Raw genomic sequence first — 25,086 nt, forward strand, 5'->3', positions numbered from 1 at the left:
ACAGGTCAGTGGGACTCTCGAGCACACGTTACATCGTGCCCGTGGGCACGGGTCCCTTCCTCGTAGCGGTGTCACCACGAGGGCAGGGGAGGCCACCGGGCTCACGATCACTCAGTGCCTTCATGCTGGTGTGGCCACTCCAGAAGGGCAACCAAAGTCCCGGGTCCACGTCGCTCTCGGCGCTCAACCAGCTCAGTCCACCCTTTCATTTTCCATCAAAGCACAGCGCCAATGTCTACACCAAGGCCACCGGAGAGGTCTGGTGTCCTCCACCCCGCCACCAGCCCCTCCCCTGTACCTGTGAGGGACAGTCCTTGGCTCACCTCGTTCTTCTGCTCCCAAGAAGATAAACACTCAGGAGCTCTTGGTGTCAGCGGTTCCCAGAGACTTGCTAAATCCTACGTGTTCTGAATTCACCGACTTAACACGATATTTTTCTCTCCACAGAATGTACAGAATATTCCAAGCACCCGCAGACACATAATTATACTGTCCCAACCTTTCTCACCAAAGTCCCTTCCTCCCGGAAGGAGTTTTCTCCTCTGATCGGCACTGTTACAGCAGGCACCAGAGTGGCCTGCGGGGGAGGGAGTGGTCAGACAGCAGCAAGAGGACAGGGGCATCCAGCGGGCTGTCACAGGTGAAAGGACAGGGGGATGGGGAGTAGGATGAAAGAAGACAAGCCTTAGTCGAACTTCATTCATTCACTCCTCAAATATTCAAGGTGCCCAGCATCTGCTGCGTGAGATGTGGGGTTCAGGTCGGAAGAGTCAGAGCCGAGACAAAGAGCCGGGACCCTCCTTCCCATGGGAGTCTGAGTCCCACAGCAGACAGACCATCATCAGAGAGGCCCCACATATGTAATTAGAAGCTCACAGTCGGGGCTATGAACAAAAGCCTGCCAAAATCTACACAAGCACAGCCTGTTCCGTCCTGAGGGTCTCGGCGGGGAGGGCACGGCTGCCCCAGCAAAGCCCCTCAGGTCTGGAGGTTTCCGACTCCAAAAGCCCGCGTTTTTTCTCCTTCTCTGGGCGATTACAGGAAGGATGCCGCCAAACTCTCCCCTGAAATACATCTTCTTCCAGCGTTTTCCGAATTCTTTAAAGGGAGAGCAAAAGAGAGAGCCAAACTTCCGATTACTTAAGTGTCAAAACCTGCAAAAATAAAAAAGGACTCCGCATCTAATTGTTCTTGATGCTTTAATAGAACGTTCCCCAATAAAACACCGCCTAGCAGTTTAACCTCCGAAGCGAGAGGAAACCGTCTCCATAACTCAGACTCGAAGAAGGCAAAAGAACAGAACTGGAACGCATCAGACAAATTGCCGCCTGTTTTTCTTCAATTTACAGCCCCACGATCAGTCTTCCTGTCAACATGTCTTGCTATATAAAACTTTCCGGGAAAGCTGCATTCTCAAGTTCTCCGTGAAGATTCAGGGAAAAGCAATACAGGGGACAGTCGCCAGAAAGAAGCTTTAAGCCTGCGTCACACGTAGCAGGAGAGTGGCCGAGGGGTTGAGAGGGGCAGCCAGACAGAAGCTTCAGAACCAGGCGCTATTTTGGGACTACGAAAATGCAGGAGGCGACCCCCTTTCAACCATCATTATCCTGGACTGCAAACAGCCAGGGCTGGGACAAAAATCACAACGTTGCAGGAGACCCACTGTGACCCTCACACGGTGCTAAAACCACCCGGATGACCGTGAAGAGGGATGTCAAGGGCACCTGACAACAGAGTCGGGAGGCAGACACAGGTTCAAACCCCAGCCCCGCCTCTGTGTAGGTGTGTGAGTTTGGCCTCCCTCCTGTAAACGGAGAAGCACAGGACCCGACTCACTGGCTGCTGTGAGGAATAGCTGAGCTGATAGACCAAACCATCCCTGGGGCACAGAAAACACTTCGGAAAAGGGGGGGGAAGAAAAGTAGTTAAAAAACACGTTTCAGCTCCGGTTAACGGACAGCATCTGTTCAGGGAGCTGTGGCCACGTTCGTTCATCTCCAGGCCAGACACAGTCAGCAGTTACAGCGGCCCTTGTGCAGCACAGAAAGAGCCCGGGGAAGGCCCTGCTGGCCGCTGCTCTGGAGGTGCTGGCTCGCCCCACCTTCTGCAGGAGCAACTTGAGGTCCTCAGAAGGGAGGCACCTGGGGCTTGCAGCACACAACCTGCAGGCTCCCCCAACAGTCCTCCTGTGAAGCCCGGGGTGCAACCCGTCAGGCCGCACGGTCTGCTCTCCGGATACCGGGAGGCCAAACCTTGAAATGACCACCCGTCGGGGTCCTGACTTCCCAATCTGTAACCCGGTTTCCCAGCCCGAATGTGGGAGGGGAGGATTCAAAATCTCATTTGGGACCTCCTCTTAATGGGAGAGAGTTACAGAAACCAACGATGCTACTCTGCGGGCCCTACAGAGTATTATTCTGTAAATAATAACTATGATATGTTATAAGGTAATTATGTTTATAATGTATAAAATTATATTGATATAAAAACAGTATTATGTAAATAGTAACTATAATATATTGCCAGATAAATATATTCATAATATATAAAATAATACACCATTATGTAAATAATAATTAGCATGGCTTTTTCTGAGGGCCTGACCTACCTGTGCCAACATTATGAGTACAAAAAAAAAAAAAAAAAAAAGACAAAGGGAAGGCCAACTCCCTTTATGAGTCCTCCCTACAAGAGGTGAGTGCTCCTGGCTCCCAGGCCACACAGTGCAAAGGCGCTGTGCTCAATAATCATCCACTCATGTAACAAGTGCTGGCTGAACAGGTCAAGTGCCAGGCACTGGGGGAACAGAACAGCCAAGGAGGCCTGGGCCGAGCCCTAGGTGGCAGATATCCGTGAGTGGAAGGAGGTCTACATCAAATAAGAACACTAAGTAATGTCCAAAGACAGGCAGTGTGAAGAAGTTTAAAACCAGGAGGGATGGGCGCCTGGGTGGCGCAGTCGGTTGAGCGTCCGACTTCAGCCGGGTCACGATCTCGCGGTCTGGGAGTTCGAGCCCCGCGTCAGGCTCTGGGCTGATGGCTCGGAGCCTGGAGCCTGTTTCCGATTCTGTGTCTCCCTCTCTCTCTGACCCTCCCCCGTTCATGCTCTGTCTCTCTCTGTCCCAAAAGTAAATAAACGTTGAAAAAAAAAAATTTTTTTTTTAAATAAATAAAACCAGGAGGGAGTTTGACCTCGGCCATGGCAAATTCTTACTAGACACATCACCAAAGGCCCGAAAACTAAAGCAAAATGAACGATTGCGACTTCATCAAAATTAAAAAGCTTCTGCACAGGGAACAATCAACAAAACCAAAAGGCAGACTCGAGCATGGGAGAAGACATTTTAAAAAGACCTATCTGATAAAGGGTTAGAACCCAAAATCTACAAATAAGTTACCAAACTCGACACCCAAAAAACAAACAACCCAGTTAAGAAATGGGCAGAAGACATCAACAGACACTTTTGCAAAGATGACATCCAGATGGCTAATAGACACATGATAAGATGCTCAACGTCCCTCACCATCAGGAAACACAAATCAAAACCATGATTAGATACCACCTCACACCTGTCAGAACGGCTAAAATTAACACAAGAAACAACAGGTGTTGGTGAGGCTATGAAGAAAGGGGAACCTCTTGCACGGCTGGGAGGAATGCAAACTGGCAAAGAGTGTGGAGGTTCTTCAAAAAAAACCTGAAAATAGAACTACCCTATAATCCAGCAACTACACCATCAGGTATTTGCCTAACGGATACAAAAATACAGAGTTGCACCCCGGTGTTTACAGCAGCGTGAACAATAGCCAGACTATGCACCAGGCCACCATGTCCATCAACTGAGGAAGGGATAAAGAAGATGCGGATGTATACATACACAGACTATACAGGGGAATATCACTCAGCCATCGAAAAGAATGAAATCTTGCCATCTGCAAGGACAGAGCTAGAGTATACGATGTGAAGCAAAGTAAGTCTGTCAGACAAAGATAAATACCGCATGATTTCACTCTTACCTTGAACTTAAGAAACAAAACACGTGGACATACGGGAGGGCATAGGAAACAAACCAGGAGAGACTTCAAGATGGAGAACAAAGGGAGTTGAAGGATGGGGGTGCGTGGGGATGGGCGAGAAGGGGGAGGAGCTCTAAGGAGGCCCTTGTGGTGAGGAGCACTGGGTGTTGTGTGTAAATAATCAATCAATCAGTTCTACTCCTGAAACCAATATTACCCTTACATTAACTGTAGTTTAAATAAAATTTTGAAAAAAAAAAAAAACAACAACAACAATAAGAAAGCATAAGACCAGGAGGGAGGGAGAGAAGAGGTTAGGAAAGGGAGATACGCCTGCTTAGATGAGGCTGCCCTCTCTTCAGAAACCAGGCAGAGCAGCGGCCGTGCCAAGACCTAGGGGGGGCAACGTTCCAGGCAGAAGAAACAGCAAAGACCCCCAGCAGGCAGGCTCAGGCCAGATCGTGCAGGGTTTGCAGGCCACGGTAAGGAGGCAAGGTTTTTTTTTCCTGAGCGCACAGAGTTTGAATCAGGAGAATGGCGTGAGCAGATTTACACTTTTGAAAGTAAAATCAGAATAGATTCAACGAAGTCACTGTAAGAATTTGAGACAACCAGTATCTTTGAATTTAGAAACTAGAGGATACCAAGAGATCGCTGGTATTTGTATTAAATGCGACTAATTGCGCTGCATATGGTTATGTTTCTCCCTCCGAGTCCTTTTCTGTTAGAGATTTATATGTAACCCGTTTTACAGGTGACGTGGTATCTAGAATTTAAAGTACTCCAGCACAACCCCAAGCAGTCAGTGAGGAGGAACAGGCAAGACAAGAGTGACAGCATGTGAGTAACTGCTGGGCACCTGGGTGGTAGGTTTGACTCTTCTAAGTATTTGAAAAATGCCTCCATAAAAAAGTTAAGAAACATGAGCAAGCAGATATCCCAAGTTTCACCGTACAGCCTTGTGGCAGAGAAAGGCAGAGCCCTCTTGGCTCGGTTCAGGTCCTCTGAAAGCCAAGGCCACGTCCTGATGAGCAGCCCACCCGGGCAGAAAATCCCCGCCACATCGCCCCCCACCACCCCAACCCTGGCCACAACCGCAGTGCATCCCTCTGCAAAAAAAAACAAAAAACAAAAAACAAAAACAAAAAACAAAAAACAAAAACAAACAACAACAACAAAAAAACCACATCTCTTGACCAGGTGAACAATTTCCAACTCAGATAAAAGAGTCAAAACAGAGGAGCCTCAACATGCACAAAGGAGCCCAAATCACAAGCTGTGACCGCCCTGGTGACCCAGGGGCAACCTCCTCCTTGTGGGCTTAGGGCCTGCTGACGTGACGACCACCGTCATCACAAAGGGGTGCAGGACCGCACACCCGACTTCGGGATGTGATCACGGGGCAGTGATGAGCTCGGCAGCTGGGGCCTCACGCCGTCACGGGCACAGGGCTGTAACGTTTCCATGCTACCTCGCTCTCCCAAAGACCAGGCACTAGGAAGGGTGCTCAGGCAGGAAATGCACATCGCAGAGAAAACACTGGGGCAGCAATGACCCGGGTGGGAGATGGTCTTCTGCCTGGAGGAGCTCCTCAAGTCCTTCATCTACGACTTGTTCAGCCTCCCCTCACCCCCAGGAAATGGTGTCCGCCGGGCAGACAGACCCTAATCCAGTGCGGGGCAAGCAGCACCACACCCCTCGGTGCTGACCCACCATGGTCTCACCCACCGTGTCTTCTCTCTGGAAACGCCGGCCCTACCTAGACGTGGCCACCGCCACCTCTTGCCCGAATGGCTCCAGTCTACACTCAGACCTCTAAGACCGGCCTTGTCCCATCCAGTCCTCCACAGGGCCTGGGACAGGGAACGACGCACAAAACAGACCTGATCAATTACTCTCCTTCTTAAGGGCCTTGGCCAGTTCCCCACCGTTCACAGAACCAGGGCCAAACTCCTCACTGGGACCTTGGGAATCTGTCTCCGGTTTGCTCTTCCAGAACCTTCCGTAGTCATTCCCCAAACACACGCGGGACTCTAGCAGTCCGCGCTGTGGCCATCCCAAGCTACCTGCAGCTTTCTTCAACCTAACAGCCGTGTCTGTGCCTCTCTCCCCTTACGGCGACTCTTCTCCCTGCCCAGCGTGCCATTCTGTGAGCTTCTGGAACACAGAGACCACGTCTGTCACACTTGGATCCCTGGAATCTAGACACCACAAAACAAGCTAAGACGGTGATCAAGATGATGGGGGGATACAGATTCCTTTGCCAAAGACACCCTGCCACGTTTCTTTATCCCATCATCTCCTTCAATCCTTGCCATCATGCGTGAAAATGCTCTAGATTATCACTGTTTTATAGACTTTTAAAAATTGAGGCTCAAGGAGGTAAAGTGACTTTACCCAAGGTCACACGGCTAGTGCACTAAGCCGGTGCTTAGTACAAAGGTTTGAGCCAAGGTCTGACTCAAAAGCCATCCTGCTCAGCACCTTGGGGGCAAGTGAATATACCACTGACCACAAAAAGCAACCTCACCGTTGTATGTAACAAAAGTGACCTTTTCCAACGCAGGAGGCCTACAAGCAAGGCACTGAGCACAGACCACAATCTGCCCTCCAAAATATCAACTCTTCCCTTCCGCAGTCTGTCTGGGGTGACGAGGTACCCTATGAAAAACAAGTATTTTTCACCATCCCTAACAGAAATAGTTCAAGCCACTTAAATATAAGAAACTCTTCTGAGTGGTGGGTGACCTCCTTAAAACAAGTCAGAACGGTTTTGTTTTCTTCCCCCTTCCCCTGTTTCATCCTTCCTGCTGCACAGAATGCAGATATAACGGCTAGGGATCCAGCAGCCTTCTTAGACCACGACAGGACCTTAGAAAGGTAAGCCAAACTCAGCAGAGCAATATAAAGGAAACTGATACCCACTTGCTCTTTCAAGAAATTTCTGGGCTCTATCACGTGCCAGGCTTTGTGCAGGCCCCTAAGAAAGATCAGTCAACAAAGGAGACCAAGGTCCCTGCCCTCACGAGGCTTGCAACTTAAGGGAAAAAAAGGAGCCAGACTGCACATCGTAACAGGGCTAAGGGGGAAAAGAAAGCAAGTAAGGGGGACTGAGGAGACAGGGAAGGAGAGGGATCCCACTGGGAAATTTGACAGACAAATGTTTTTAGTCCATGAAGAGAAAAACACGATCCCAAAAGACGCCCTTAACTTAGCGCTCGGTGAAGCCCCCTGGGTCCACCGTCGAGTGGAGAAGAGGTGTAGAGGCCACGTGTGGTTTCAGCCCCACGAGGCAGCAGCAACAAGGCGCAACCGGACTGAAAGGCCAACCTCCTTCCACTCTAGGTAATCATTTACAACGTGCCTTTTCAGCATGGTTCACGATGGAGTTTTTATTAAAGCTCAGGAGGTGGTGTTCCAGGACCCCCGCCCTTCAACTGCGCGGCCCTGCTCTCCATGAGGCTGCATTTGGAGCGCTGGAGACAGACCATGTTCGAAGAAACAGTTCTCCCGCTTGAAAGGTTTCTGCGAGGGTCGTTGGGCCACAGGAGCCGTGTGGCGGGAGGGGAGCGTCTCACGCGTCTGTACGTTGTGTCTGGGACCCAGCACGAACTCAGTTGACTGAGCAAATAAGCTCCGCCACCTTCCACAAGCCCTCGACTTGACGGCTGTCGCTCTTTAAACCACATTCCTGCCGCTGCCAAGAATATCTCCCCTCTGCTGAGCTTCCTGTTGTTCCCCTCCCCGGCTCCAAAATAACAAGGCACTGCTTGGCAGTGATGTCACTGTCACTGTCACCGCCTGCAGGGCATCCACATGCCAGCTATATTTAAGACCCAGGCTTCACGCGCGGGGACATGGAAATTGCCACCTCGTGAACCATACCGGAAAGGCAAGGCTTGAAAATTTCTCTACGGATAACCAGGTTACAAACTCTGCCTCTCCCCAGGCAAACAGGCCAGGGTGTTCAACTGAGCACCAGGCTCCAGGTTCTGGGGTCAGCCAGGTCCGACTGGGGCCTTTCAACCACTTCCCTCGAGTAGCACAGACGCTGACACTCGCTCGGGGGAGCCGCTCTCTCTTCCGATTGTTCTCCCTTCCCCAGCTCTGCTTCGGTTTCCCCTCAAAACCCTTCTGTTATTTTTATTGACTCCTCCAGACTTCTCTACTGACTTCTCATTAGAAAATACAGCAAATGGAATGTTAGTGAACGGTAAACGCGTTCCCCTCCTCCATGGATAATCACCGTGACCTTTTAATCAGAGTTCTATCACAGTTACTGGTTTGGGTAATTTTTTTTTATCTCCCGCTCCTGTGCTCGGATGGGGGAAGTGATGGGCTGCAACATTGTTTCAGACACAACCTTCTCCCCGTTCCCTTGGCAGCTGCGGATTTTTTCTGCATCTTGATGAACCGCCCAAATCCATGTTTGGTGCACATTTTGCGGGGAACATCTGGCACCGACCGCTAATGGCGCTAACGCCTAGCCGTTCAACGTGGGCACGTGCTGCAAAATGCAGCTGTTCGTGCAAATATACCTTGCTGCTTCCTCCCCCTAAACATTTTAGTTCATCAACAAAACCGGAGTCTTTGATTGGGTTCTAGAAGCTTTAGAGAAAATAAACAAGCACATGGCTTTCTCCCTTGTACGTGATTTTGCTCTAACAGATGCCACGATGCTCCAGTTCCTCTCTTCCGGTCCCTGATTTTCATACGGAAAAAGTGTCTAGGAAACTCACATGGGTCATGGCATTGCGAAAGGAGGATGAAAGAACCTTTAGGACCATCCACCTCGCACGGTGTTTGAGAAGGTCGTCTCACCATTTTTGGTTCAGGTGTTAACACGTTTGGTTTCTTCATTTTTCTGTCTGGGAAAGGATGATCCCCATGTCTCTACTTCCTAGAGAAAAACCAGCTGGAAAATCATCCGTGCCAAACACACCTTCAACTTCTGCACTCTGAGAAGCAGGAGCTGAGAGGAGAAGGTTACTAAACCGACTGAAGCTCTCTGGGTGGATCCTCCGGCCTCACGCTGGGGCCAGAGCAACCCAGGACTGGGGCCATTAACACATTCCTATCCTTTGCCCGGCGATCCTTTTCCTGCCCATACACACAGAGGAAAGATGTTGAGACAGGCGAAAACAAGTGAGACACGAGGCTATAATCTCAGAAAACCAGAAGCAGCCGAACACTGGCCCAGGTGGAAACTATTTGGTCAGATATGGCGGCCTCCTTCACAGCCTTCACAAAGGACAAAGAGGCAGGCCCTCCACCTATCACCAAGGGGCTATCAGGTGACACCTCTTTCCCGGGAAGGACTTTGGCCCTATGGAGCAAGGGGCTTTACAGATACCTTCTAACATCGAAACTCGGCTTCTAGAAGTCTAGATTAAGGACTTTCAAGAGCTTTACCAAAAAATACATTAGTAGAAATCCTACTCCGACAGTGGAGGGGGGTGGTGTGGGTGTTGGAAAAGAGTGGAGAGAAATGGTTAAGGAAATAGTGTGAGAAACAAGGCCAAAGCCAAACAGACTTCCACATGGCCTCTGAAAGGGATGCCCACAGAAGTGAACAGCGTGAGGAAACCTGCATGATGGGATGCTAATTGCTTTTCAAAGCAGACCAACTTGCAGATCCAGAATGATCTGAATTATGTAAAATGAATACATACATAAGATGAATTGGGATAAAGGGCCTCATCAGTAATAAATAAAAGACATGAACGGTAATTGCGTCCAGAGGATTTTCTTCTTTAAACCTCTCTTAATCTCAGACTTAAGGACTACAATTTGTACATTTTTATATTCTTGGGGGAGGGGGAGATCTCTAAACATAATTTGAAGTCTACAGAGGAGCGCAAGAAAATGTTATTTAAAAATGCACGCACACACTGATGGTGGTAGAACCAGGTACAAATCGTACTGAAATGGACTAAGTGGGGAGAACATCGTTAGGCTGGTGTTGGGAGATTTGGGATGCTCTCTTCCATTTCAGCATATGGTACTTTTACAATTTAAAGGTGATTTAAAAAAAAAAAAAAAGCATGGAAACCAGAGCTTTCTCAAGAACTCTCCAGCTGCCTAGTCACGGCAGAATCCTGCCCTGGCATCCCACCTGCATGCATCTGAACATGAAAGCATCCAATTCCACATCAAAGGAGCAAATCAAGCCGCAGGATGCTGGGCTCATGCTAAAAGCTCAAATGCAGATCCTTCAAAACCCACCAAAAGCAAACCTACATGGTATTCTCATCATTAGCTTAAAAATAAAAGCAAAAGCAACAATGGCAAATGGGAATAATGAATCATTCTTGTAGTGGATCAAAGTATTCTAGTTTTCAAACTGCAAACAAGAGGTGCCTGGGTGGCTCAGTCGGTTGAGCGGCTGACTTCGGCTCAGGTCATGATACCACGGTTCGTGAGTTCGAGCCCCGCATGTGGCTCTGGGCTGACAGCTCAGAGCCTGGAGCCTGCTTCGGATTCTGTGTCTCCTTCTGTCTCCCCCTGCCCCTCCCCAACCCCTGCTCTGACTCTCTCTATCAAAATTAAATAAACATTAAAAAAAAAAAACCTGCAAACAAAACTCCCGCTTTGGCACTGAAAGAAACAAACAAAAAAAAAACAATCACAAGAGCCTTGAGCCTTCTACAAGCCCAGGTGGTTTCAGAGAACTACCCCTTTCACATCCCTACTGCTTAGAGTGTGGGTCAGGAACCCAAGGCATCAACAGCACCAGGAGCTTGTGAGAGACACCTGCTGACAGGCCCCACCCAGCCACGATCGCCATGGGCACTGGTGGAGACATTCGGGTTTGAGGAAGGCTGCTCTAAACCTCTACCACCACCAGCCACCTTGGCTACACCCTGGAATTACTTACTGGGGTAGGGTGGGTTTTGCTGCCAGTGATTTGGACGTAATTGGTCTGGAGGGGCAGCGTGGACAGGTTTTTCCTAGGGGACGGGGTGGGGGGAGCTCTGGGAGGGTTGGGTAGACACAGTTTTCAAAGCTCCCCTGGTGAATGTTAATATACAGCCAAGTCTAAGCGAGGCATTTAGCACTTCAACCCCAAGAATTCTTTATTAGAAAGTTAGTTACATCTGAGCAACATCAGGCTAGATCAACTCCAGACAATGACTCTTTGCAAGCTTGGACGGAGGCATAATTTACTTCCATGAAAACGCTAACGACCATGGCTGGCTTCTCCTAAGTACTTACTCAGGGTACTCACTGCGCTTAGCCCTCTTCATTCATTAGCTCTTGAATAGTATCTGTAAGAGTGAGAAGATTATCCCAGTCTTCTACATGAGAAGCATTAGGGGTACAATTACCACCCGAAATCACACAATACAAGTGGCCAAAGTACTTGCATGACCTTCAGACGGAGTTTCTCACTCACCTTACCCTACTCTTGACCTTGAGAAGGAGGGCTCCAATGCAAGACTTGCCCCAGACCATTACACTACGCTTCCTGCTAAGAAGAGCCAAATCTACTGGAATACAAGCAAAAATGTCAGCCAAAAGTTTAAAATCTTTACATACATACGTATATATACATACACACATATATATGAAGATATCTATATATCTGCCCCTCCATTGTCACACCTACAGGTTACAGCCAGCTGCATCTGGTCTCTGACTCCATCCTTCACTGAATTTCGGAAGCATTAAACTTCAGGAAACCGGCTCCCCCTGACCATCTTGTCTCCAGCCCCGACGTGTGCGTCTTCTACTCCTCCCTGCTCCACCCCATGCACTTAACTCTCCTTGGCTGCTCCGGGGTAAGTCATAAAGGACTGTCAGCCGCTGACAAGGGCTTGTGGAGAATGACGAAGAGCACACCTTATTCAGCTAATGCGACTCAGCCAAGTGTAAGAACCAGCGACCTTGGGGAAAGCAAGCTTCGTGTTCAAGGGGAAGTGAGGGACAAGAGCACCAGAGTAGGCTGGCACACACAGCGGGGGCTCCACAGAGAATTCAGTGTGGTCATGGTCTAGTTCTTGGCTAAGGACTCTTAAGGACTCAAGCAAGTGAAAATGGACCAGAAGGCTCTTCAACACCCAGTTGTGATGGCACATTTACAAGTGGCATTGAAATGCCTCCTAGAGGTGTGGACGTTGGTGTTTCTAAAGCCCCCCTGGTGACTATGGTGGGCGGGCGGGGGGGGGGGGGGGTGGGCAGAGACACCAGCAGTCCTGGTGGCCAAGGCAGCCCCACACCCTAGAGCAACCTACATCCCATTGTCCTTTCAACTGTCCTAGGACCCTTCACATGGGTGCAACGTTCATCTACAGTCTGAGTCTACAATTCATTTCACATACACACAACATACTAGTTTTTACCCAAGAATCCACCCACGTACACTCTGCTCTGTCATTTTCTGTTCTTATCAAGAATGCCTGGTGATCTTCTTACTGTACTGCCTTTAAAACCAAATTCATGCGTTGTAAGTAGGTGCAAGCACTCAACCGCATCATGTTCTCCATCAAAGCCATGCCCGGCCAATAATATATTGAAATCTACCTTTTATTACATGTTACTTTCCTCAGCTTTTTCCTTCATAGTAGTTACGGAGTTATACTCAATTTTAAATAATTAGCTCCCATCCATAGGTTATTGTAACTGTGCATTTCATTGCAGTAAAGGGGACCTTATCAAAAATTTTTTCCCAAATATTTATTTTTAAAAAAGAATAGAGATTCTTCTAGAGCCTGAGAACCCCAAGTCCACAAGATTCGGTGACTGCTGATGAGGTCAAATTATCACTGGACATTAAGATCCAACCAAGGAAAGAGAAAAGAGGACATAGGACCTGCGTGTGACCTTCTCAACGCTGAGTATTGGACTCTTGGGATTAAAAACATCATCAGTGTGGGTAGGGCAGCATCTATATGATGAGCACTGGGTGTTGTATGTAAGTGATGAATCACTGAATTCTACTCCCAAAACGACTATCGCACTGTATGTTAACTAGAATTAAAATAAAGACTTGCTAAGACAAAACAAAACCATCAATGCCTTCAGATGGACGTTGAAGACACATTGTGTCCTTTTCCACAAAAAGCATATTCATCTCATTTTTCTAATTTAACAACGAGAAAAAGGCAGAGACAGACTTAGGGCAGAAACAGATTTAAAGCCTTCATAGAAAGCCAATCAAAGTCTCCCAGAGGACAGCGAGTGGAATGACAGGATCGAGGCTCCCAAGATCCTCATCCAGCCCTTCCCTTACAGATGGTGTAGTACAGTTCTGGCCACCAACAGGACACTGTCACAGCAGGCAACTACTCAGCAGCCCCACAGGGACCAATAAAGGGACTCTGGGCACACGGGGCGGCAAAAATCACACCGGGAGGAGCTGAAGGTCAAGTGAAGGCCAGTGAGAGGCCAAAGGCTCTGAGGTACTCACTGCAGGGAGAAGCTGGGATAAGGCAAGAACCCGCAAGCTCGTGTTCTAGCCTCGGCATCTGTAGCCACCCATGGCCAATGCGCCAGCTAAGAAGAAATTAGGGACGCCGTAGTGAGCGTTTACAAGGAGCCTGGAGCTCTGCTCAGGGCTTGAGGAGCAAAAAAGCTCATGTCCTTGTCCCCACCAACTTAGGCCAAAGTGCAACAGACAGGATTTATCTGCCCGTCGCCGCATGGCAGTCAATCATGGCCTTCTGCTCGCTGCTGCCCACAACAGGCCCAGTGGAGTAGAAGATGTTCTACCTGGATATCAGGACAAAGCCTCTTCTCTTCAGATCCCGCACGAGGCTTGGCGTTAGCAGAGGCCCTCTTTACTGCTACGTGCCAAGGCCCTGCCCAAGAACACTAACAGAGAGGACACGGGGCCAAGGGCAGAGCGAGGACCTCCCCAGAGAACCCGGGTCCTGAAGAGAGGGACCGGTCACATCAACATAAAATTGCCCTGTTGATCCAAGCTAGTTTGGTTCGGGTTCCTACAGCCAAAAGCTTAGTGACATTGGTTAAGATTATCATGCATCAGTTCACAGACAGGGAAAGGGAGACGTGAAGAAGGGAAGGGTCGCTGCGCTGCTTCCCCAGCCAAGGGTCAGACACAGCCCTGGCACGCCAGCCATCACTACAACACATCACACAGCATCCTGCTTTTCGTCCTCCCACGGGAGGCAGGGAAAGGACCCAGGCACACCCACCACCTCTTCCATTTTCAATAGACGAGGAACCAGAGGCTCCGAAGCATAAAGGGAATGGCTCCATCACACAACCAGCTACACGTTCTTGTTCGCACACCAAACGTCCGGAACAGGAGGTAAAGGTGTGACCAAGAGTAATAGTGGGGCTGGTGCTGACGGAACACAGGAAGACAAGGCCTCGAGCAGGGCTCCGTCAACCCACCGGGTTCTCCTCAGGACATGGCCTTCACAGTCATGACCAGATGCGCGTCTCTTCACGGACCTGACAGGTTCATGGTTAAGGCAGCGATTTTACTTAGGTATGGAGGAAACACAACTCACTCCAATCCGCTATTATCCAAAAAAACAAGCCTGGTCAGATAGGACTCGGGATTGTTAACAGAGAAGACCAGTTACAAAGAGGCCCAAGTAACAGAAGGAACGTATTAGTTCATGTAACTGCCAAGTCCAGAAGAACAACAGCTTCCGGAAAGGCTGGATCCAGGAGCTCGAGGTCTATCATTAGAACCTGCCAGGTTGTCTCCATTTTTTCACTGTGTTGTTGCCATTTGGGGTCAGGATCTTCTCACATAGCAGCAAAGACTGCACCCAACAACTCCTGGCTTATACTATAACCTTCTCAAGAAGGCCCTCAAGAAGACCTCATCAACCTGGCTACATGACCTTCTGTGAGCCAATCACTGTGACCAGGAAACAGAACAAGCCGGCTGCCCAGGCCTGGTCCACCTACCCTGCTCTGGAACCCAGCTGGGCAGTGGTAGGGTCGTTACCACCGAATCACACACAACGGGAACGAAGAACCACACCCACCAAGAAAGACTGGGATAGGGTCTACCCCAGGGGGTGAAAGAATCCCGGTGGGCATGGAGGGCAGCCTCCAAACTGACCTCCAACGACCCCTGCCTTGTGGTCATCACATTCATGTGTAGACTCCTCCCACACTCAACCAGGGTTGATCTTTGGGACCACAGAGAACAGTGAACCTGATAGGGTCTCACTCCCAACATTAGGTTGCAAGAGACACCGTGGCTTCCGGGTGGGGGAGGTGCTCTCGCTCTCTGCTTACTCACTCCGGGAAGCCAGCTGCTGTGTTGTGAGCAGTTCTACTCGAGAGGCCCTTGTGGCAGGAACACAGGCCTCTCACCAGCGGCCACACCAGTGAGCTCAGAAGCTGACCCTCGAGTCCCAGCCAAGCCATCAGAGGACTCAGCCTTGTGATCGACTCTGACGGACCACCTCCCAGCTGAGCCATTCACAGATTCCCAACCCACGAGAATTGGAGAGGACCCTGGTTTTGCGTTTTAAACGGCCAAGCTTAGAAATAATTTTTTACACAGCAAAAGCTACCTAATAAAATGAGCCTAAACAGACAACAGGCCAGCAAGCGTCCAACAACCCAGGTCACTTGCTTCTCTCCCAGGCAGTTCTCACGGAAAGGTCTTCTTCCTGTGAACACCTGTCTCATCACTTGAGCATTCTTAATTCAGTAGGAAGGGAGGCAATCATTTAGGGAAGGAGATTCACATGCCCTGACGTGCTGCTGACGGTAAATACGTCCACCTCAGGACTGAGCAGCGGCTTGGGGCCCTAAAAGCACTGGGCTGGTTTAATGACCTTGTTCTTGGCTGAGCCGCGACAGCACCAAGGAAAGCCATTAATTTTGAGCAAAAAGGAATGTGATAAAATGCTGGATTTGTTCTGGGGTTTTTCACTTGTGCAACCACACTCAGAGCCAGTAAAACACACATCCACACGAACACCCTGAGTACTCCAATATATACAGCAGAAATAATTTGACTTCTTAGGGTCTGAAAGAGCCTAGCATTTAATTCTTTCTGCACCACTGCCATTAAAATTTAGGTTTTGATTAGGTAAGGTTTCTTAGTAATGTAATTACTGTACTAAACAAAAATGATGGTAACATTTACTGAGCATTTATGAGGCACATTTACTGAGCCGACATATGGGTTCTCATTTAATCCTGCAACAACAGTGAGGTACAGGATTTTCTTATCCTCATCTGACAGCTAAGAAAACAAAGAATTTAAGGAGCACCTGGGTGGCTCATTCAGTTAAGAGTTTGACCTTGAAGGGAGTCTGGGTAGCTCAGTAAAGCATCCGACTTCGGCTCAGGTCACCATCAGGTGGTTTGTGGGTTTGGGCTCCAAGTCGGGCTCTGTGCTGACGGCTCAGAGCCTGGTGCCTGCTTTGGATTCTGTGACTCCCTCTCTGTCTGCTCCTCCCCCACTCTCTCTCTCTCTCTCTCTCAAACATAAATAAACATTAACAAAAAAAGAGTTTGACTCTTGAATTCAGCTCAAGTGATGATCCCATGACTATAGGATCGAACCCTATGTGGGGCTCTGCACTGAGCATGGAACCTACTTAAGATCCTCCCTTCCTCTCTCCCTCCCTTCCTTCCATTCACACCCTCTCTTTTTAAAAAAAAATTTTTTTTAGTGTTTATTTATTTCCGAGGCAGAGAGAGACAGAGCATGAGTGGGGGAGGGGCAGAGGGAGAGGGAGACACAGAACCCAACGCAGGCTCTAGGCTCCGAGCCGTCAGCAGAGAGCCCGATGCGGGGCTTGAACTCACAAACCATGAGATCAGGACCTGAGCAGAAGTCGGTCTCTCAACCGGCTGAGCCACCCAGGTGCCCCCACTCACACCCTCTCTTAAGTGAGGGGGAAAAAAAAAAGCTTTTCTTTTCCACTCATGGGCTAAAATTCTCCCCAGAATTATCAGGTCCTGAAACACACTTACTGTAAAATACACCTAACCGCTTGTGTCTAGGGCCTCACGTCCTTTCAAATACAATCATTTTGTCCTTTCTGTTGCATACGACCATCCCAGTTCGCAAACGAGGAAATGCACACTCATTCCCACTAAGAAATCACCCAGAAACACACAATCTGCAAGCGATGCAGCGGGGACTCCAGGCTAAGCCGACTCCTGGCACAACCCAAGAACGACCAAGAACAGAAGTCTGTGGCTCAGAACCAGAGTCTCTATAGACGCCAACCTTTATTGTAAGCAAACACAATGATAACACGGTTTCCTGGCGTGGCCAGGCTAAATGGTGGTCCAGGGGAGAAAACCTAGGACTGGACTCATCATAGTCCTTTAACTGTCGGATGCTCTTGAGAGGTCACTGTAAAACATGAAGACGTTCTAATTAAAGTTAGATACGGGATCATGGCACCACCTCTCGAGGACATGTATGTAACAACTCCATTAGTGCCACATCACCCAGCAGCACCAGGGCAGTAAATGCTGCTATCGGTTACCGAGCTCTGGACTCCCCTACATACCCAGACAATCCACCTCCTGGTTTTATTTTGAATGTTTATTTATTTTGAGAGAGAGACAGAGAGAGCACGCACGCACAAGCAGGGAAGGGGCAGAAAGAGTATGGGGAGAGAGAACCCCGAGCAGGCTCTGGGCTGTCAGGGCAGAGCCCGATGCAGGCCTCAAATTCAGGAACCGAACATGACCCTGAGCTGAAATCAAGAATCAGACGCTCAACCAACTGACCCACCCACGTGCCCCTGGTCTTATTTTCAAGTAGCTTTAAAGAACCACCAATGAACTGCTTATCTTACCTACAAAAGGCAACAAACCCAAACTCAAATGTCCAACAAATGGAAGTTATTTTAACGTGGGACATTAACTCAATGAAAGGCCACATCCGAGCATGTAAGTCATTAACATGAAATGGAAGTTGTTCAGAGAAGCAGACTGACAAAGCGGAGTACCTAACGATCTTTACACGTGAACAAATTCAGGAAAATCCACATTTTTATCCGACTGGAGATTATGAGTTTTCTTTAATGAAATATAAACTAAATCACAGCCAAGGAAATAAAATGGCTCTTTAACAAGAAGAGGCTTAACCTTACTCTTCATCAGGAAAACGCAGACGAAGATTCTGTCAGGGCCACTTTTTCCCGGTGATGTTGTCCGGGACCCACAGCGGGGGACGCGGCCCCTTCGGGCCCAGACGGGCCGGAGCAGGCCTCTTGACTGCTCTTCCAGGGTACACTTTGGCCCAGCCTCCGAGGAAAGGGGACAGGTGCCCTCCACTCACCTTAGAAAACTATGGCACCTGGACCCAGCAATTCTACTTCCGGCAGTTTTTCCAATAAATATAGTCATAGGAGAATCAAGTCACAAACGCAAATCACTGCGGCATTATTACAAACACCATTATCAGCAAAGGGTCACAAACCACCTCCAATGGCTGGCAGTCGGCACGCGGGTCGGATGAACTCTGGCGCAGACCGAGAAATGTCAAGAGCTTTCACACAGCCGGCAGGCCCCCGTGCACCCCCACAGAACAAGCTCCGTGAGGCCAAGTGAGTGCACTGTACAACACATGACCACTTTTCATGAAGGGGGGAGGGAGGAGGGAGGAGGAGGTGAAAAGAAGAAACGAAGTGGCCACATGGAGCTAAGGAGCGTCTCCAGAATCGCTCCCACGGCCCGCCTCCGGGGGGCCAGAGGGGCGGCTGGGGATCACTTAGCCCTACCTACTGCCCCTCACGTTTTGAACCGTGGGCACACACATCATTCGGTACTTATGCAAAAAGTTACATGAAGGTTTCAAATGCGCTGATTTCCGTTGGTTTCTTCCTTTTCTTTTTTTTTTTTTTTCATTCCAAGCGCCAGTGAAGGCCGTGCCTGGGTTCTTACCCGGCCGCCGCCCACGCCCACCTCTCGGGCCCTCCGCCCCCCTACCTTGCCAGCGCCTGGACCTTCGTGACGTGCCGCTCTTCCTGCTCAGCCACCTTCTTTTTCAACGCGTCAACCTCCTGCCGGAGTGCAGCGGAATGCTCCATCTCACCGTCGAGCAGGTTCCGCAAGGACCTGGGAAGAGGGGGCCCGATCCGTTCAGATGCCGTCGGCAGAGTCCACTGGGCCAGAACACAGCTGTTTACGCAAGTCCTAACCCCTCCGTTTTCTCCAGGGGCCCCCGCAAACTGGAATCTCGCATCAGGGTATTTACAGAGATCCCAAACTCGGCTTAAGGGCCTCAGAGTAAGGAGGAGGACGTGGCCCAGGATCTGTGTCCCCGACAGCCCGTAGGATGGGCCCATCAAGGGGAGACAAAGAGTTCAGAGAATCCCAGGCAAGCCCCTTTCAAGGCATCCCACCCAAAGGGGCGGCACATTAAGGGAGACCATTTTGTGACAGTCACTCCAGAAAAGAGACAGGAGCGGGTACCAGGACAGGCCACACGCGTCCTCTGAGACGTCTGTGAGGAATACCGACAGAGGCCCACCCTCAACTCCAAAGCTGCCCCAACGTACGCTGTAACCCTGCCCCTTGCCATCTCCAGGTGAAAAAGACGGATACAACGTTCTATGGAGCGGTCTAGTTAGACATCGCGTGGATCCCGTTTCACACTATGTTTGGGAGCTCGCCCTCCAAAATACGTCCATTTGTTGGCCACCCTTGGTCTTGCAAAGCAAACAAGATGGCAGCTCTTCCAGAAATAACCACAGGTTGCCGCCAAGGAGTGAGCCATACATGGTTCTGATGGTCTCGTGGACCTCAAATGGCTATTTCTGGCAAACATGTACTGACTTTGGGGCACCTAACATCCTAAATCTGTACACATGCCAGCTGATACCAGATAGATGCACAGGGATGGCGGTGAGCTTGGCACGCACCCAGCCCTGTCGCTCATTCAACTCTGAGGCCTGTGTTCCTTCAGGGTTTTGAGAAAATTCCCTTCCTGGGGTCCGGAACCCCCCAACACAAACATGGTGTGGTTCTTGTTTTTGTTTTCTGGAAAGGAGAAATTAACAGACAGGGACTGTTTTTCTTCATAAGGTAAGACAAAACCTATGGCTTCTTGCAAGAGAACAGTTCCAGCTGCAGCAAGGAAAAACAATGCTCTAATATCTACAAGCCCCTCCTTTTAAAGCCCCTCCTTATTTTAGTTGGACAATCGTGCTGTCTAAAGATCTCTTTTTTAAAAAATTATCTTTTGTTTTTAGAAATCATGCTTGTTTGCTTTTATGGGTTTCCATACAGGATGGGAAAGAAGCTTGGGAAGCAGGGCCCAAGAGGAGGTTTAAAAAGGACAATTGTGATGGGTCGGCACCACGGACACCGAATTCCTACTCTGAGGGAAAGAGTGAGAAAGCCCCAGGAACCTGCACGTGCAGGCTCACGTGGGCACCTGCCCGAACCCCCCAGGACGCAGCACTGTCAGGCTCATAGAAGCCTCACCAACAACTGCGGGCAAATCCTTCCACCCACCGCCCTGTAGCCAAGACAAGGTCTTGGCGGTTGAGAAGTTCATGTTCAAGGCAGCCAGATGGCAACGACGTGGCCATCTACCATTGGTTTCAACGGGAAACCACAAACGAACAGAGTCCTGCTCCTTTCTCCATCTCCAGGGGGCCTTACTCTGATCAAGCAGCCGGATTCCAGCCTGCCCTGGGTACCCCCGATTTGAGAAAACTGTCTGAATGCTCAGAACACGGAAAGATAGGCTCTCAGTTTGAAGATCATTCTAAAGACTGCTCTAGGGGGGGAAGGAGGAAGACTTCAAGGAGGGGAGAACGTTCTCAAGCGGACCTTGGTGATGGCTGTGTATGTCTGCAAACACCGAAAACCACTCAACTGTACCCTTTAAGTGGGTCGATGATGTAATGTGTGAATTGTATCCCAGAGGCTCTTTTACAAGAGAAATTTTTTAAAAGACTGCTTTACCAAATTCTCAGTTTGTTCCAAGGTAGAGCCCGGATCGTAAGGTTTCCATCCCCTGCCAACAGTAAAGTGGCTCATCTCACACTAAAAGGAACCACCGATCACAATTCTGTCACCCAAGCACGCTTCCCTCCGTCTGGGACCCCCCACGTTCCCCAGGTGGGACGTCGGAGAGATGACCCTCCAGGCCTGACGGTCAGGCTACCTGTTCTCTTCCTCCAGCTCGTCTTTCCGGGTCATCATGGCCACGATGGCTTGGCGAAGCTCGTCTGAGGGAAGAAAGCACGGTTGAGATTAACCAGCAGACCCCGCGTGTTACAGCTGTCCCCTCACAGACATGCGTCGAGTGCTATGGAGGGCAAGCTGTCTAGACGAGCTCCCCTTTTCCCTTTCAAGATTAATTCCTGTACAGTCTGCAAGACCCAACGGGCCCAAGCTGATCACTTCTCAGCCCCACGAAAACGGGAGGGCGGGGCCGCACGAGGAGCCTGGAGGGCTCCCCTCGGTCGGCTGCTACGGGACGAGACGGCCTTGCAGCTCCTAAACTCGCTGTTCTGAGTCCCTGCTACTGGACAACATCCGCTCTGAACAAGGATCCCCCCCACCCCCAGTTATAGCTGTTTATCAACAGAGGAGAAAGAGCCGATTGAGAGACATAGGGCTCCACGCAGACCTACAAATACTTACCCGAGTTTACAAAGAGATCTGGTCTAGTCCTACATGGCTCTCTCTAGTTCGTACACAGGCGACAGTGTAAAGGGGTTGCCTGTCCAGTGCACAGTCCGTAATTATTTATGGGGGCTACTCTTCTGGACACCTTCAACTTAAGAAAGCATGGCTACAACACCATGCTTTTAGATTAGCCTCCGAGTTTCTGATCTGCAAACATAACTGTTGTCTCAACCCATCCTCATGTCAAAGACGTCGTTCACCTATCCCTCAGATCTCAAGACCCAGACCTTCTGGATTTGTTTTGTTTTTCAACCCCTGACAAACCTTGTGAATGGTTTCCCCCCTTGGGACTGGCTGCTAGGAAGCTCCCAGCCAAAACTGCCCATCGGGGAAGTGCTCACATCCGTGTGGCAACCACAGTGTGCCCTAACCCTCCCCTGCCCATCTTCTCCAACCTGTATCTCCACCTCGGGCCAAAGTACTCACAACCTGTGGCACGTTGCAAAGGCTATCTTAAGACGCTACTTCAAATCCTCTTTTGGAAAGAGATAGGAGTTTTGGTTTCTTCCTTTTAGTTAAAATTGAAATCCTTCGACTTGCCAAGCTCTAGTTCAGGGCCCTTGGCACTATCTCATTTAATTCTTTATGCACATCTAAGAAATGCACGTCACCATCCCTGCTCCCGAGGTATGAAGAAACTGCAGGAGTGGAAAGAGAAGTGGGGGGGGGGGGGAGACCAACAGGTGGGTCCTCTGGGTCCCCTCATACTCAGAATGCCCAGGGAGAAAGATGCCCGCCAAAGACCCCGAGGCAAAAAATGGGGCCACAGGACTAATGCTGTCCTCAGGCTGCAGGAGGGAAAAGGATATTCCACGGTCCGGGGCTCAGGGCAAGAAAAGGAAGGAAAGGTATTAGAGAGGCTCCTCCTCAGCCTCTAGAGGCTGCTCCATTTGGATGAGGTGGCAACAAAGAAAGAGACCGTCCTGTCTCTAAAAGCAGAGCAGTCCCCTGAGCACCACATGGACACAAGTAGGAGGTCATCACCCTGACTCCCCCATCAAGCTTCTGACGGTACGAAACCTGTGCATTGTACTGGGACAAAGTGGACCCTGTGAGGTGTCAGTGAGGAGGGAGGTCTGAGGTGTCCCTGTCCTGGGTCACTGAGGGGTCAGTGCGGAAGACCCCAAACAATCACTGGGTCGACACGTAGGCACTGAGCCCGTACAAGGTACAAGCACTCTTCTTGGTGAAGGGCAAGTGACCAGAACAGACCCACGTCTCTGCCTGCAGGAGGCCTCCTCTCTAGCAGGGGAGACAATCCAGCCAACAGGCACACGGCACCGAGGGTGGTCAGGGATGCCAAGAGGAAAGGGAAGCAAGGCCAAGGGCAAATGAGGGGACAGCAGTGTCACTGCACACAAAGTGCCCCGGAAAGGCCCCTCCGAGCAGAGCCGGCCACGCTGCTACATGGAGGAAAAACATGCCACACGGCAAAGAGCACATGCAAAGGCCCGGAGACCGGTATGAGCTTGGTCACTGGGCCAGGGGGGCGGGGGCACTCCTCCAAGGGACGGGGGTGGGGAGACGGAAGAAGCAGCACACCAGGAGGGCCGAATCCAGCAGACAGAGACCCTGCCAGAGTCCGGGGGCACGGAGGGAAGATGCAGCACGCCGCCCTGAGTTCTAGAAACTTCCCTTCTGGAGGACTGGATGAGAATGCCAGCACCCCCGGCAAAGCATTTGAGGCCCACGACCTCACCAGGGCCACAGAGCAACTTCATGGGTCCCTATCTTCCAGTCCTCTTACAGACACGCCAACGAGACGAAGGAGATTCAATGCCGAGAGCAGCGAATTCAAATCCAGATCCGTCCAATTCCAAACTCTGTGTTCGACCCCAGAGAACAGTTAACTGTTACGAGTCACGTGCATAGATGTAAGAACTTGGATTTTATCGACGCCTCACAGGGACATTAATCCATCTTACAGTGGAAGTGCACACTTGGCAGGTTACGTCACACAAGCACACACGTGTAAACGTCAGAGCCCTGCCCTGGGAGACGGGAACCAGCACGCAAAGCAGATAAAGCCGAGGAGCGTGTACCTGCCTCAGCTGTGCCCTGCCTGGAGTTACAACAGCCCAGAGCTCACATATTCGTTCATTCATTCATCGGTCAGCACCTACTGGGCACCCAGTAGGCACAAGATACCTTCCGAAGAAGAGAGCCAGGCTCCCAACTGAACTAAGGAAGAAATGTCTTTAAAGGAGAATCTCTTAATGGAGAACAACACACATTCGCAAATGCCCATCATGAAATGGTCTACAGGACTTTGTCTTGTGAACTTGACCAAGTGTCTACACTCCTGGCTCTCAGCCTCCTACCAGTGGCTCAGTGTCTCTGAGCCTTTCCCTTGTGTACAAGCAGCAAAAACAGCACCCACCTTCCCCAATTCCCTGGGGTGCTAGGATGTTCAGAGGAGCAAGGAGATGGGCAGGCCCTCGGTCGAGGCACCGACTCTTACACACTGCAGCAGGTGCGTTCAGAACTCAGAAATCATCATGTTAAAAAAAAAAATTATCTGGGAGTGCCTGGGAGTCTCAGTCGGTTAAGTGTCCGACTTCAGCTCAGGTCATGATCTCACAGTCCGTGAGTTCAAGCCCCGCATCGGGCTCTATGCTGACAGCTCAGAGCCTGGAGCCTCCTTCAGATTCTGTGTCTCCCCCTCTCTCTGCCCCTCCCCTGCTTGCACCCTGTCTCTGCCTCAAAAATAAAAAAAAAATTTTTTAATGCTTTTATTTAATTATCTGAAAAAGCTCAAGAAAGAAAAAAAGCCACACATAAGCATAACCCAGTAATTTGTTCCATGATGTCATAGCCATGATAGGGGGCACCTGGGTGGCTCAGTCGGTTAAGCATGATGTCATAGCCATGAAAGGGGGGGGAAAAAAAAAAAGACTTATTAAGACCAGGATAAGATCTGTCTTTCTCTTCAAGATGCCCAGCACAAGTGGCAAGCAGCTGTGGACTGTGGACACAGACCTGGGAATCATTCCTTTACTCCAACGACTGCTTGAATCCTGAATCTTCCTACAAAGCTGCCTTCCTGCTGAGGTTTTCTACTGGTCTCAGCTTTCTTACAGGGACAAAGGAAGAAGATATTCATTTGCAGGGAGTTGCCAGGAGGCTGCAAGAGTGAAATTTTTTCTTCAATAGACTTTTTAAAACCATCTCAGGTTCACAGCAGATTGCAAAGTACAGAGATTTTCCAGGCACCCTCTGCCCCCCCCCCACAATCCCAGCCTCCCCCACTGTCAGCATCCCCACCACAGAGGGGCATTTGTTATGCTTCATGAACTCCCACAGACACATCATAACCACCCAAAGGGGACTTGTAGATCACAGGAGTTTGGAACATTGTAGGGACACGTATCCACCGTTATAGTAACACACAACATAGTTTTACTGCCCGGCCAAATCCCTTGGGCTCCGCCCATTTATCCCTTTCTCCCCGAACCCCCGC

General features: G+C 49.9%; 1 protein-coding gene across 4 annotated transcripts in view; it reads right to left on the reverse strand.

Annotated features, from left to right (window-relative positions):
- SNX29 (sorting nexin 29) overlaps positions 1–25,086 on the reverse strand; it is a 506,664-nt gene that overhangs the window by 363,080 nt on the left and 118,498 nt on the right. For all 4 annotated transcript variants that reach the window (XM_040459014.1, XM_040459016.1, XM_040459013.1 and 1 more), the window contains exons 12-13: positions 21,100–21,163; positions 18,912–19,040 (exon numbers count right to left, since the gene is read on the reverse strand). In XM_040459014.1, the coding sequence (XP_040314948.1) occupies positions 18,912–19,040; positions 21,100–21,163 (193 nt within the window). The remainder of the gene's footprint in view (positions 1–18,911; positions 19,041–21,099; positions 21,164–25,086) is intronic.

Source organism: Herpailurus yagouaroundi, unplaced genomic scaffold (assembly GCF_014898765.1).
Source record: "Herpailurus yagouaroundi ecotype Mexico unplaced genomic scaffold, PumYag 222, whole genome shotgun sequence".
Classification (NCBI taxonomy): domain Eukaryota; kingdom Metazoa; phylum Chordata; class Mammalia; order Carnivora; family Felidae; genus Herpailurus; species Herpailurus yagouaroundi.